General features: G+C 33.8%; 1 protein-coding gene and 1 non-coding gene across 3 annotated transcripts in view; one reads left to right on the top strand and one right to left on the bottom strand.

Moving 5' to 3' along the window:
- LOC106132655 (pancreatic triacylglycerol lipase) overlaps positions 1-16113 on the top strand; it is a 34034-nt gene that overhangs the window by 15903 nt on the left and 2018 nt on the right. The window contains exons 3-11 of one of the 2 annotated variants that reach the window (XM_013332128.2): positions 10931-11088; positions 12641-12761; positions 13188-13335; positions 13883-14035; positions 14201-14290; positions 14392-14527; positions 15113-15325; positions 15403-15478; positions 15662-15798. In XM_013332128.2, the coding sequence (XP_013187582.1) occupies positions 10941-11088; positions 12641-12761; positions 13188-13335; positions 13883-14035; positions 14201-14290; positions 14392-14527; positions 15113-15325; positions 15403-15478; positions 15662-15798 (1222 nt within the window). In that variant the 5' untranslated portion in view covers positions 10931-10940. Of the gene's footprint in view, positions 1-10930; positions 11089-12640; positions 12762-13187; positions 13336-13882; positions 14036-14200; positions 14291-14391; positions 14528-15094; positions 15326-15402; positions 15479-15661; positions 15799-16113 lie in introns of both variants that reach the window. The other variant, XM_060945110.1, reaches the window with a different exon arrangement.
- LOC132901961 (U6 spliceosomal RNA) lies at positions 5642-5743 on the bottom strand. The gene has a single exon (XR_009656962.1). It is a non-coding gene; the product is annotated as a U6 spliceosomal RNA (small nuclear RNA).

The raw sequence follows: 16113 nt of genomic DNA, 5'->3' as shown, positions 1-16113 counted from the left end.
ACAATACACCACGAAAAAGAAACACTTTTTCGTGGTGTATTGTACGAAAAACTATTTAAAATAAACATGCAATTACAACAGGCCACTTATTGGATAACATTACAAACAATTATTTCGTCATTGTTAGCCAGGCAGATCTTTCTAAACGTCCTTGTACAACTTATCGCCGCGGTGGTTGCATGTCCGCAAATTTTATCGAGTGGCTCTGAGATCTCGTGGATTTTTCTATTAAATAAAGATCGTTTTTAGTTCAGTACATTTAAAGAAGTTGTTTAAAAAAATCTTGAGATCCAGGCTTTATTGCCTGGTACATACTTTAAGTTCTTTTTATTGTAAATTATTAATAACCGGTATCTATTTCCAAATTTTCAGTTTTGTTTGTAAACATACATATCCCTTTCCTTATTTTATGAGATAATGTAAGTGGTTAATCATTGTAATTATTGTTGAACTACATATTAAATTATAATATAAAATATCCTTAATATTTCGTTCATAAATCAGTAAGTACCTACAAGCAAAATTGTACTTACTGATTTATGAACGATTGTATTACTTTATAAATTCTACTGTGCTACTTCTATTTATATTAATACCCAGGCAATAAAACTGCCATAAAATTTAATACTTCTTATTTTAGCTTAATTTATGTACAAAATCTAAAACATAATCGTCTATAAATTTAAATAACTTCCGCAGATGATAATTTAATAATAACGTTCTCAGTTTCTTTAGATATAATTATCATAGTAATTAATAATTATTCCTAGACGTAACCGCTCTAACAGAGCGGAATTACTACTATCGAGATATAGTTAAATGTTATCTTAACTAAGCTAATAGGAATGTTATCTGCGAGAGAAATAATTATCGTCATAATAAACACTAGTGTACGCCCGCGGCTTCGTTTCTCATTAATATTCCTATCCACAAGAGTTCCTGAAAATTTTCTTTTGTGTGTAGTGCGAATGCGGTGATTGGACTAATCGCTATAAAAAACCTACCAAGCAAATTTTAAATCTTTAGACCAAGTTGATGGGGCTATAAGTCAATTAATTAGTCAGCTTCTGTTTTTATATAATAAAATATGGAAACTATCACTGACACCTCACGTTCTAAATAGTACACAATGAAGAAGCATTTCCTTGTTATGTCGATGTTGCTTGTTTACGTTTAAGTAAAGCATTAATAGGAAATTAATTTCTTCCACACGTAGAATTAATAGCATCTAGAACAATCCGTCACGTAACCAATCAGTATGGAACGATACGCGTCGGCTATCGGCAGTAACATGCGAGGAAGATGTATATGGGGCTCCATTCCCGTTTTAATTTACGGAATAAAGGCCTATGTTACTTCTGAATCTATCTTCACTATCTCTGTAGCCAATTTCAACAAAATTAGTAAGTATTTTTTAGAGTATTCATAAAAAAAATTGGTTTTATATTAGATAACTATTGAACATTTTGGTTCTAATGATGTGGTCATTTTTGTGCAAATTTTGAACAAAATCGGTTCAGAAGTTCAGAAGAATATAAAAAAAATTTTTACTTGTATTATATAAAATTGGATAAATTCTAAATCTTTGGAATAAAATGTTTTAGTCTATTGATAAATATAATGTCGACTCAAAATTCGTAGCAGTGACGACGCGTTGAAGTCTTTTATTCGCGCCTCACAAAACCAAGATAATAACATATTAGGTAATCAGTCTGAGTGCTTGCTAGTGGGAAATTTCACACTTTTTTTATCAATTCAGTCCATTGCATATTCAAAATATATTGCATATTAATATCACTTTAATAATACATTATAAATCGTAAACCGACGAGCATCATGAAGAGAATAAAAAGTATGGCTACTTTTCTGCGATAGAGGCGTAATAATAATAATGTCTATGTATATATAATTTTATCTAATTAGGTGCTTTCAAAAGACAGTCTTAATGCATAATGGTAATTCGTCCAAACTGTACCGAACATTTAAAAATTGCGCAAGAGTGAAATATTTAAGGAGCGCGGTTTCTTTTTACATTTAAATAGAATTTAACACTCGATTGTGCTACAATAGGAAAAGACAGTTATTCTCCAAATGTCTGTCGCCTCAGCGTGGACGTTGAGGCGTTAATAATTTTTAACAGAAAGAACAGTTTGTAAAATTGTTGACTCAAATAGTGCTGTGTATGCGATGCAGTATTCTGTCAGTAGATTTTTTCTTCAATCTTCTCCAATCTGTTCTAAGGTCCAGTTGTGCACCTTTACTTTGTCATTCTTCTGCCTCTGGCTAATGACCATTTTCTTAATTTTTTTATAAATGTGTGACAAAGAACTATGAGTTAGAACAAAAAATAAATTATACCGTTTGTAAAAATGATTTGCATGCAGTCGGCGACATTTCCTTAACATAAACAAACGCACAATATCCACGCATGGATCGTTCACTGCTCTGTGCATGAGTAAGTCGCTCATGCGGAGTAACAATTATAACCAGGCACCTCGTTCTAATCTAGAACTTTCTTTAGGCTTGTAAATTCTTTGGTGTGCTTCTTTTAACTAAGAATTTTTTTTCAAAATTCAAAATTCAAAATTCATTTATTCCTTAAAAATATGTGTACATAGAGGTGGTCAATAAAATATGGTGTCAAACATACTTTGCCATCTGAGGCGTAGGAAATAACATTATGTCAAATATAAATTAATAGATTTAGTTCACACATTGTCAATTAATAATATTTTGTACAGTTGGCCTATAGGAACTCCTTAACACTATAATAACATTCCTTCAGTAAATATTCATGAACTGCATTTTTGAATCTTCGGTATGGCAAACATTTTATTGCTTCAGGTAACTTATTATAAAGCTTTATACACATTCCGTAACAATTATTGAAATACATTTTTGTCCGCGGTACGTGACCGTGTACTAGTCTATCTCCACGTCTTGTGTTACGGGGATATATGTCAGATGCCTTCTGAAAAAGTGACAAATTCAGTTTAACAAATTTCACTATCTCTAAAATATATATACATGGCAGTGGAAGTATTTTAAATTTTTGAAAAAGAGGTTTACATGATATAAATGGAGCCACTCCTGCAATGGCTCTAACACATTTTTTTTGTACAAGAAAGGCTTTGTTGATGTCGACATTGTTTCCCCATACAATAACACCGTATCTAAGCACCGACTCAACATAACCATAGTACGCAAAAAGAGTAGATTCCAGAGAAGCTATTTTCCGCAATCTGGATAAAACGTATACATATTTATTTAGTTTGCAGCAGATGTTGTTAGTATGTGTTTTCCAATTAAAATTGTCGTCAATAGTAATACCTAAGAATGTTAAAATATTAGCCTGATTTAAAAGTTGTCCGTCATACTCTATATTTATTTCTTTATTTCTATTCAAACCTTTATTAAAATGCATATAGTTTGTTTTACTTAAATTAACAGAAAGATTATTTTCACTTAGCCACTTTATGACATCCTTTACGGCCATGTTTACTTCTACTTATTCATACATATCTGTAAATTAATAGTTGAGATGCGATATAAAATTAATCAGAAAATAAGTTCTCTTTTAATATAAGTTATTCGTTCTTGGTGGTATTTTTTTTAATATGGAATACAAATTTATTCGAAGGTCAAAAAATGCATGAGACCTCTATAATGGTGGTGTGGAAAATAAAACAAAATGTTTACTTGTAATTAAGTTTTTATCACGGTTTACTACTAATCCACCTCTGTAAGAATAATAGCTACTGTAGTATCTTAGTATTTGTATTCACAGCACTGTATATGAAAACACTTCCCACAATAGGTGGTCTAATTATTTATTATAAGGAAAAGAACCTAATTGAGAACGGGGAGGTTAACGTTAAGTGTTCAAACGACTTGCACAAAAGATGTATCATATATTAAGATTGATTAGGTTGAAAAAAAAATCAAAACCAAAGCTACTTAACAGATTTTGATGAAACTTTAAGACTTTTTAGCTATTTTCTCTATTATATATACCTGATCTCTGCTGAGATGAAATAAAACTCATATGATTTACAAAAAGAAGCATTTCGATATGCAGATGACCGCGCAACTGAACTTGCGGCCCAGATCGTGGTGACGTAACTGCACTGCACAATGCAATGGTTTCTCGGTGAAGGTGCGCCATATTTCAAACAATACAATACTATATTGCAAATAAAAATTGCAAACCCAACTTAAGAGATAATTGGCAGTTTCGTATATATAGCGCCGCGTTCTTTGTTCCGACTCCGATAGAGTATTAAAATTCATGTAAATTATTTTTGAATACACTTAAATTTTAAACTTTCTTAAATTTTTTACTGAAAACAAAGTATTTAACTTTATTATTCTTTCTTATTTATTCCATAGATTAACTAAAAGAAACTTCTGATTTATTTTGACTGTTTGTTTTTAGAATTAATTTCATTATATTAGCATTAAGACTTCAATTTATATAATGTGCATTTGATCAATCAAAATTTTCGAAAACATTTTACAAAGGTAACCAACTAAATAAAACTGCATTTAGCACGTCCATTGCATACTGCGCTTGCGCAGCGCCCGGCACCCGATGTAGGTCAAACAACATTCAGTCTACAGAAGGTCGCTTTTTTGCCATTAGCTAGGCAGCCATAGCAAAAATTACATAACGAAACGCCAAGATGTGGTTTAAGGCATTTATTTTTAGATTTATTTTTGTCTGCGTAATGAAGTTTTAATCTTAATGATATAATTGCTTAATTAATCTTAATCTTCTTCCTTGTATGATGCAAAATGTCAATCGTTAGCCGCGTGCATGTTTATAATCACATCTATATCCCTTGCTGGGTAGACAGAACCAACAGTATCCAAAAGACCAATGGACCACTTTTAGCTGTGGCTAAGTGATAGAATTGAGATTCAAATAGTGGCAGGTTGCTAGCTCATTGCCTAAATGGAGAATCCCAAGTTTATAAGTCTATCCCTTTGCGGCCTTTTACGCATTTGGATTAGGTTCTATATTATAACATTTTATGTTACTTTCAAAACATATTGATTTTATTAACATAATAATTGGGCCCACCACACTGTTCTAGTTAACCGAAGATGCAAATAGCTTTAGGTATTTTACGTATACAAATTTCAAATTTCATGAATTATTACATGTATTTACATAAATTTAATTTTTAAGTCTGCTTAAAATAACTTATTGATCCATTAATTCATATTAATTTAAGAACATATGCAATAAAATGATCTTGCATAAACACTTAGTTATTAAGAACAAGAATACGAGTACAATTTGTTTGGAGGTAATAAATAAATTTTTAAAAGTAGTTTATGTCTTTGTTTCGGAATGTTAAATCGAATCACTTTAAATCGATTATGTAAAGGTCGCTGCAGTTTCAAAACTTTACAATACTTGCAAACATGGTAATGTATATCGTAAATTAGCATTTTCAAATAGCGGGATAAAGTTATAAACACCCACCCACACGTATCACGTCTTTTTTCCTTACGGGGTTATTGCTCCCGTAAAAGATTCATATCTATATATCATATATTTTCCGCCCTCAACTTCAGAATTTATTGAAAGTTCTAAGTTAAACTATACCAACTCTTTTCTCAGCATGGGGAAATAAACACCATCACATTTTTATCAGGATTTTGCTTGCCATCCTTGCGCGGAGGCCATGCTAATCTTCTCTTCATCGTCATAATACTCGATTAACTGGATGCGTTAATTATGGAATTCAAATCAAAATTATGAAATAATAGCATGGCCCATGGCCTGATAGAAGACACCCAAGTCTATAAGTCTTTTCTTGATTGTCTTATACAATGAGAGTGGAAAAATATATATTGTTCCTCTTTGCTACGTGATAGGCTTATAACTTAGGGGTTTTCTTTAAGGCGATGGACTAGCAACCTGTCACTATTTGAATCTCAGATGAACATGGTCTATTATTCTGTAACTCCGTCTACCCTGCAAGGGTTATAGACGTGCTTATATGTATACTATGAGACCGCAGCATGCAATGCTAGCATTGAGCTAAACATGACCATAATTACGCAAAGTGCTCAGTAAAGTTCAAAGCACAGTTAGCTATAGTATTTATTTACAGTTGTCCTGATATTTGTTCTGGTACAGCAGTAATGAATAATTGTACTGGAGTTAAAATTATAATACAATTGTTTGGGTTAACTACCAGCTTTTATAGAATTATTTGGATAAAAGTAAAAGATACAAAGTTGGATCTAAATCTTACTCGTGGTCGTAGGCGCATTTGTGTCTTGGATTGGATAAGTCAGGTTTTTTGGCAATAAAGCTCACATCCGTATCTTTGCAAAGAGATATAGCCCTATTAGATCATGGTTACTGGAGAACATTGTAATCACTAATTCTACATCATCTCTATCATTTGTGGCTATGCCTTCCCTTTAAAGAACCAGGGCTGACGATTCAGGAAATAAGGTACTTGGAATGAACAGTAGAAAGTTTACAGTATTACCGCCGTGACTCTTCAAGGTGTTAATTGGCGCCAATCAACACCGGCCATTAAGTTTTATTATACCTATTGATGAATTTAAGTGAACCACAGCAGCGCAAGAGCGTTATGTATGGAAAATAACGGTAGGCTTGATGTAAGTCACTATAATTTCGCGGCCTGACATTAGGGAAGTTATGTCAGTCAGCGGGTTAAGGCACGGTGCGTGCGTTGCATCATTCATTTACTTCCGCACTCGCCACCGCTAGGAAACCAACTTTTTATGTGACACCGCCTTTATATTGATCATCGAACCAATTGATGAGTTCTTTATAATCTTCCGGCTGTCGTTATCTTACATCAGTTCCGATTCTCATTAAAATTATAAGTGAAAGTATTTGTGAGGATTATGAAATTTGGTCCCACTTGAAAAAAAAAGTTATCAGTTTTCTAACGTAACATGCAATTTATAATTCGCAAATTTTAATTTATGCGTCCGGTGACAATTTGACTTAGTAGTTGCCGTGCAGGCAAGCAGAATAAAATTAACATAATTGTGTGTAAAATGTATTTATGTTTATGTATATATATGGTGAAAACTTTCTCTTCTGAATGAGACTATGTACCTAATGACAAAACTTAAAAAAAGGTCTGTGTCTTAAAATTATTAAATATGGGGCGGCTATTGGCCCTTGGATTGACGAGTCCTACGCGGCGAAGGACTTGTAATATAAAAACCGTAGGAAAAAGTATGCGATGTGTAAAATTTACGCCTACAATACAATAAATGTTTCGTGGAGCATGATCGATCGCTGGGATTGCATGCACCCATTTGCAATTGAATTAGGCACGGTTGTCGTAACAAGCCTCTACATTTGCTAATTCGGCCACCACCTTGACCGGATCGTATGGTGATTTAGATTCATAGCTGACATATATACATACAGATGCACACACATGTTGTCTTTTCCCGAAGAGGAGAATGGACATACATACATACATAAAATCACGCCTCTTTCTTGGAGGGGTAGGCAGAGACTACCTCTTTCCACTTGCCACGATCCCTGCACACTTCCTTTGCTTCATCCACATTCATAACTCTCTTCATGCAAGCTCGGCGGTTTCGGGTACTTTTGACCTGACCCTTTACCAGGACGCCCTTAATTTGATCAAGAGATGAGAGAATGGACATTGTATAAATAATACAATTTATTTAATTCTACAGTCTCTTCTTACACGGTCTGAACTCACATATGAACGTTTGAAATTTTTAATCCTTAAGAGAGGAACAAGCATTTCTGTGATGAGACGTAACATTTGTTTATACAGAAAATTATCAAATTTAATATCTTTCAACACATAATTGAAGAAAGTTTACGAACAATGGCGGTAAACATCTTATCTTTGATGTAATATCTATGGCAATTATGTAAGAATTTATGGGAGAACTTTTTGTGAAGTATCTTAGAGACAAAGAATACAAAAGTATTCTTGGTGTTGTAATGTGTATAACAAACGACCATTAATTATCACTATAATAAATTGTGTGAACACGAAACCACCCAATGGGTACATCGATTATTTATATAAAACGAGAATATGGCCGCGATTCCGCTCGCGTTAAAATAAAAAACGTAAACAAATCCCGTTTATTAGCGTGAAAATTTTGGAAAATTCTATCTTAGTGCACCCGTTTTCATATAAGAAACCTTTATACCATATTTAAATCTTCACACTCAGTGTACACTTGATATGTCATTCAACCAATAGAATAAATAAATATGTACAATTTATTGTGCATATATTTATTTTCAATAAATTTTCTTAAAAACAAGTCGTTTTCATTCCTACCAAATTAACATTGAACGTAAAGCCACTAACTAACCCCTTCTTTGAAAACATCATAATAAGTGGAGTCTTAAAAGTGTATATTTCACCTGCTGGTTAATATTACTGTTCTTTATAAATATAAGAAATAATACATTTCTTCTAAAAATATTTAAAATAATTCTTCATACTCAACTCTATATTTCATCACCTTTACCATTGAGGACATGGATTCAATGGAATGCTATTAATTGAACAATAGGTCAAGTTCACGATGGAGTCGATTAGACAAATCAATTTGTTATACTTTGATGAAATAACAACATGCAACATAATATCGATGTTTAAGTAATAAAAGAACCGTTTAATGTTTCGGATCTTCAATTCAATTCTTGTTTCCACGATATTTATGTACTTGCTTCGTAAAATAGGTATATATAGATACCTATTCATAACCGAAGTCAGAAAGCTATATAGTTATAAACGTCACCGAAAAATAACAGGAACCCCAATTTAACAACTTCCTAAAACATTTATAAACTTAGGATTCTAATCGAGAAATGAAGTGTATAATTTTTCCGCCGACATTATTCTAGTTAAGATATGTACTTAGGTAATCATTAATACAAGAGATACGTCCTATTCTTTACTATCACCTATCAGTAGTTCAAATGGTTCAAACTCTGGCTTGGGCACAAAAGCTATAGCCGTAGTTAAGTTATTGGAGAGAGAGAAAATCATTTGATAATAATAATTAAAAGATTTTCACGTAATTTGTTATTCATATTTGTAAGGGCAGATAAAATAATATTTATTGCATAATCCACGTGAGTAATAATCTTGCTGTGCCTTCCGCGTTCCCGGGCCGCAAGGAAACGCCGCGCGGCGGGAGGAAGTCGGGCGCACGCTGGACGCTGCTATACGTCAAATTACTATCTTAATATCGGTTACAACACGTAAACGTCATTGTAACATAGCTTAAACGTAATCTGAATACTCCTGATCGACCTGGAAGCAACTCTGATTGGAACCTGTCTGCACTGTTAATTTGCTCATTTGAACTTCATTATTAAATTGCAATATTTTAGCAGACAATCAATATCAAATATCTGTCTGGCCTATCAGACTTTCAAGACTGCTGGCTCTGTATACCCTGCAAGGGATATAGACGTGGTTATATAAATATTAAAAAAGTCAATCATCTATCTATTCGATAGAATACAGAGAATCTACTTGTTGATGATAAATTTCCAAAATAACCATTGGTTGATGAAAAAAAACATTGGTTTTTATTTTACCTTTCATTTACCCATTAGGAGTATTTTTTTTATTGTAAGTCACAGTATGAAAATGTTTGAAAGTCAATTTTAACAGCGTGAATATTAACATTCTTTAAATTAGTTCCTAGCATAATAAATATAACCAACATTTATCCTTTATTCCTTACGGGGTTAGCAGAGCCATTACTCACAAGACTTGATAACCACGTTTAGCTGCCTCAATGGTGGACTTCAGATTGAAAAATAGAGTAATGATCAACAGCTCAATGTCTTAACGTAGAATTTTTCTTCAATATAATAAATTTTATACATATCGTGCCGTGTGGTTCCCGGCACCAATACAAAAAAGAATAGGACCACTCCATCTCTTTCCCATGGATGTCGTAAAAGGCGACTAAGGGATAGGCTTACAAACTTGGGATTCTTTTTTAGGCGATGGGCTAGCAACCTGTCACGTGTTGAATCTCAATTCTATCGTTAAGCCAAATAGCTGAATGTGGCCATTCAGTCTTTTCAAGACTTTTGGCTCTGTCTACCCCGCAAGGGATATAGGCGTGACCATATGTATATGTATGTTATACATAATACTATTACTATATACATATATTTGCTTTGCATGATAACTGTAAGTTGTTCACAGAATTGGCTTTAATTTTCAAGGTTCAATAATCCCTTTCCGATATTAGTAAAAACTACGTGCGGGTAATTAACATTTTGTTAAGGTTACTACGTACTGTGCGGGTAGCGAGTTCCTACTTAACCGTTACGACACAGTGACTGTCTCTTAGATAAGACCATCTACTGAGCTAATAAAATTATTTGATAAAAATCTAAACCTATATTGAGATTAGGTGCATTAAGCTGCATTATATTGTTTTTTGATTATGTAAGAAAGCCTTTATGCTAATAAAATTTGCACGTACCAAGATGTAATTATGCTGTAAGGTGTTATAATATTCATATCCAGTAGGTTATGTAAGGTTCCTCTGTAGTTATTTTAGTTACTAGGTAATATAAGATTGTGATGCTTGTTTTTCTTTCGAATATAAAATGCATTTACAAGTGGCCTGTACTACTTTCTTTGTTGAATATTCCCGAATACTCTATTTAAATTGTTTATTTATTTAATGCTTTATTTATATAATTATTCTTCAAACAGCTGAACGTGGCCTATTGGTATTTTCGAAACTGTTGGCTGTGTCTACCCCGCAAGAGATATAGATGTGATAATATGTATGTATGTTAAATGTTGTATTTGATTTATGTCCATTGGATTCCTATAGAGTTTAAATGTACATTTTTTTATTTTTATTTAGATATTATTGCAAATTTCAGGTCACCAGCGATGCTCCGTCTGCATTTGACTGACAGACACCTTCGCGTGATGCTGTGGTGCATACTTCTTGGGCTGCAACCAGCGTTTGCCGGAATTCTTGACCCGTTCAACTGGGCGCGCTCCGACCGGATCGAGGTCAACATACCGTGGCTACCATGTATGTAATAATTACTGTTGCAACGCAGCGAAGCGAAGTTGGTAGGTGACGCCATTTCTTGGGGTCTTCTAGTAAATATATTTCCAGAAACTCGTCATTTCAGTGATATTTAAGGTGCGTTGGTCAATAAACGGGAAAGAGAGAAAGAAAGAGGAAAGAGAAAACCATATTAGTTTCAGATCATTCCAATCTGTATGACCTGTGTAAACCTCTTCCAGCAGATCCACGAGGCTTAGCCATACTTTTGCTTATTATTCGTTAAGATGACACCACTATGTACACATTGAAGGTGACAAGTGTACTTGATCCGTGTAATTTCCGGGTGACTAAAAATAAAAGACTGCTGCTGATTTAAGAAAAATAAGGCAAACAAAGCACAATATTATAGCTGAAGATTGTTATCTTCAGTCTAATATCTTTACATAAATATTATCACGACTATATTTTTTTGCAGGGTAGACAGAGCGAACAGTGGTGAAAAGAATGGAAAACCCACGTATTGCTTTATAATAGAATTGAAACTTCAAATAGTAACAGGTTGCTAACCCATCGCGCACTAGTAGAATCCCGAGTTTATAAGCCTATCCCTTAGTGGTCCTATTTCGGAAACTACACGGCACGAATATCTTAAGCTTGTTATCTTTATTTTAAGACGATTATAAAGTAGTTTGAGGAATGTTGTAGTGGTCTAACTGATACTACGTGGAAGGCCTTGACCTTTTAGTTAATTCTCTTCTGCAATGTATACCTAAATATTCATGTCCGCTCAACTAATGGAGTGATTAAGGTTTATGGATTTCATTGTGCTCACTGAAAGGTTTTAGAGTATGGGCATGTCAAAGTTTTAAATGTTTAGGTACCAAACCCAAGTTGGCACAGAGTATATGCAAATATTCCTTAACTAACTGGCTTACATACATTTGTTGCTTAAGTATTGTCTTTGTATAGTGTAGACATACATATTACAAGTTGTTTTTGTTACTTATGTCTACTTGCGGCTTCGATTAGTCGTGGTCAAGAATTATTCTAATTTTACGCTCAGAAAAAGAAAGCACAGTCGTATATCCTGAATAACTATCTGTTACTGACATTTTACGTGTAAAAAGTAATTTTCTTCGTTACTATAATATTTTTAACTATAAATAATGACAATTAGTTTTGCTGGTTGCGACTAGCTTATAGCTTTGTAATAATAATTTAACAATTAGTTATGTTATTATATTGGACATAAAAACCTTTAAATACATTTGGTTTACCTATTATATTTACGTGATAACATTGACTGTAATTGCTATTGGAGCAAGGGTCAAATAAAATACCTTTTTAGAAAATGGTGATGTTAAGAAATTGCACACACTCTAAATAAGATTTTTTACAAAAGGCTTTACCATTTCACTGTCTATTGGGGTAGGTATTAGATAATGGATATGTCATCTAGTTTTCTATCTACTTAGTTCTTCCATTTTTACGTTTTTTATTAACATCTTACTCCATTGTCTGTTGTATCCGATCATCTTTTAATACTAATTTCACATTAAAATGTTAATTTCAGTTGAAAACGAAACCCGATGTTACGACGAGCTCGGGTGTCTGAACATCACCAGGAGTTGGTATCACCTCATACACCGGCCATTCAACGTCTTTCCTTTGCCAAGAGTCGTTATCAACACGAGGTACCTATTATTTATTACGTACGTCTGTTTTATCCGATCGGCCTTGCCAAACAAAGGCCTCTTTACATAAATTTATTTTAGGCTATTTTTTTCTTTTGGAAATGTATGAATTTTCTACAATGCGTGCTTGCAAATAATGTCATCTCTATCTGTGGTAACCGCATACCAACTGATGTGCAAAATTATTGTAAGTATTTAAAAAAACAACAAGAGGCTAGTATTCATTAAGTAGAAGCTATATCTAGTCGTTATTATACTATCACCAAGGACAACCTAAAATAGTTAAAAAAAAAGAATATTTACTTACGTATGCAGTGTGCTAGTATTTTTATTTGAAGAACAGAAACGCGTCCTAATATAAGTAACGTTTTTGTATACATAGTGATTTGTATAAATTAAGTAATTTTTTACTACATTCTATTTCAGGTTCATCCTCTACACGAAGAAAAATCCCACCGACGGACAGATATTAAACGTTAACGTGAATAAAACAATAGCGAAGTCTAACTTCAACCCCCAGCGATTGACCAAGATGATCATCCACGGGTTCATTGACACTCCTCTCTCTAATTGGGTCAGTATTTCTTTTCACTGGAAGCATTCAACCGGTTCATTATAAAGTAATTGAGTTCACAAGGCAACAACTTATTGGGAAAGTAGTAAAGAAACTCGTCTCTGCTAAATGGCTACTTTGTGTTACTTACCCGACGTAGAAAATTCCAGAAATCCTATAGAATTTAAAATTTACGACGCAAGTACCGTATTCTTAGGAATGCAGAGAAAGTGAAAATATGTACAGCAAAAATAGTATTTTATTTTATGTAGTATTTATGAGGTCACCTGATAAATTCTTAAAAAGTGATAAATTTGTTTACCTTTATCGGTAGATTACTACTAGGTACTACTAGATACTTAAATCAACAATATAGCATGCAATAACTGTCTTGGGACTGCTGGAAGTGATTTCTTTAGAAACATGCAGAAACTTTTGATTCTTGTGCTTATCATTCCTATATTTTCGGTGTACATAAATTGGTAAATGTAATGATAATAAATGGAACATTTCGCATTATTTAATTGGTTTGCTTTGAAGATGAAGATGTTTTGCCTACAAATTCCAGGTCAGTGAGATGAAAGATGAATTGGTGAAGGCAGGAGATTTTAACGTGGTAGTGGTGGACTGGGCTGGAGGCAGTCTGCCGTTGTACACGCAAGCCACGGCTAACACCAGGCTCGTGGGGCTGGAGGTGGCGCATTTCATCAATACTTTACAAGTGAGTGAAATGAAAAGATGACTTAATAATGCTTCATTCTGCAATATTGCTAATTTTGCTTTGAATTAATTAACATAAATAGCATATTTGGAAATTTCCTTAAATAAATTTGTGTAAATAATGAAGTTTTAAAATGTAAAAGAACTTAATTTTATCTGTTCACAGAAAGAATATGGACTGAACCCGTTAGATGTCCACATTATAGGTCATTCTTTAGGAGCTCACACAGCCGGCTACGCGGGCGAGAGAATTCAAGTAAGTGACCCCTGGACTAACGACCGCTATTTACATGCAATTAAGTCAATAAGCACTATTGAGTCTTCATATTGTCTTTGATTTAGCTTGTAATTCCCTAGGGCTTAGGAAGGATTACGGGCCTGGACCCAGCTGAGCCTTACTTCCAAGGTATGCCCACCCACGTGAGGTTGGACCCTTCAGATGCTCAACTCGTAGATGTCATACACACTGATGGAAAGAGCATATTCCTCTTAGGTAATGCCCCAAGCGTAAATATTCATTTATCATTTTTATGCACATACGCTTGTTATAATCATTTGAGCTCCACCCGTATATAGTTCATGTTTATAATCATTTAATAATTAAAATTGACTACCAATTTTATGTTTATTATAGTCTGTCACACAGAATTAAGACGCTATATGATATAAATCCTTGGATGTTTACCGCGCGATCACAAGATGGCATCACAGATTAAATTGGCTCTTTCCAATGTGTGTAATAAAACGATATGTAATCGTAGTAAATATTTAACTCACACACTTGTCACATTTGTCTTTGCTTTAAGGAAATCCGGACAGCAACAGTTCTGTTTACCTGTATCATATAGTGTCAGGTACTGTGTGGCAAGACTACAAAGCTTTGTTGCTCTTGTTCATTAATTTACTAACCGATACTTAATTATATATGTATTTATGTAAATAAACCGTGCTTTTCGCTTCGAAATCGTTCATTCATTCATGTATATAGTTTATGAATATATATTATTTTGTCGCATATTCCGACTAATTGACCGACGTGTTTATTTCACACGTGCGACAGATTTTGTGTTTATGGCAGGATACGGGATGTCCCAACCCGTGGGACACTTGGACTTTTACCCGAATAATGGCAAGGAACAGCCAGGTTGTGACCTTACCGAGGGACCATTAGTTCCCCTAACGCTGGTTAAGCAAGGCTTAGAAGAGGCTTCGAGGGTATTAGTAGCTTGCAATCACGTTAGAGCTATTAAGTTATTCACAGAGTCGATTAACGGAAAATGCCCTTATATAGGTAAGGAACTATAACTGATTTAATGAGATAATAGATCTAAAGGTTATTGGGTATTAATAGTTTTATTTATGTTATAGGACATCAATGTCCGTCATACCAACATTTCTTGGCTGGAAAGTGTTTTCATTGCGGCCACGGATGTGCGATAATGGGGTATGTTATTCAATATTATAATATATGCTTTGATTGATTTAAATATTTCTTACGAGTATTTATCTTTTCTTTCTCATATCTGGAATGTAACTATTTTTGTTAAAACCTTTTCATTTGTAATCTCAAAATTCAACTTGTGTTGTAAGGGGGAAAAATACGTTATAATTTTTTTTTAAATTGTAGCTTCCACGCAGACAGCTCTCCCGGACTTATTACGAACAAAAACAACCAAACGGAAAACGAGGTGTATCCTTCGGAAGAGCAAGAGACTATTGGAGCCAAGTATTATCTCAGTACAGGGAAAGAACTGCCGTTTTGCCGTTAGTATTAGAAATAATATTTACTTTTGTATAAATTCATAGGGTCGTGGACTAATTTTGCTGTTGTCATCCAAATGTATAAAGTAAAATAAAAATAAAGTTTAGTCTTCATAGCTCTATGAACTCTCCGAGCCCTCGCCCGGAGGCCATATATAAAGAAAATAAATATATGTATATTTAAGAGACAAATTACTCAGATTGAGCTAGCCTCAAAGTAAGTTCGGGACTTGTGTAACCTGTGATGAAAACCATGATCAAAGAACGGGTGAGACAGGTCATCAAACACGATGTGACTCCAGAATGACCTACGGGAGC

Source organism: Amyelois transitella, chromosome 7 (assembly GCF_032362555.1).
Source record: "Amyelois transitella isolate CPQ chromosome 7, ilAmyTran1.1, whole genome shotgun sequence".
NCBI classification, from domain to species: domain Eukaryota; kingdom Metazoa; phylum Arthropoda; class Insecta; order Lepidoptera; family Pyralidae; genus Amyelois; species Amyelois transitella.
Note: the sequence above shows the minus strand (reverse complement) of the source record. Positions and strands in the feature narration are given on the sequence as shown.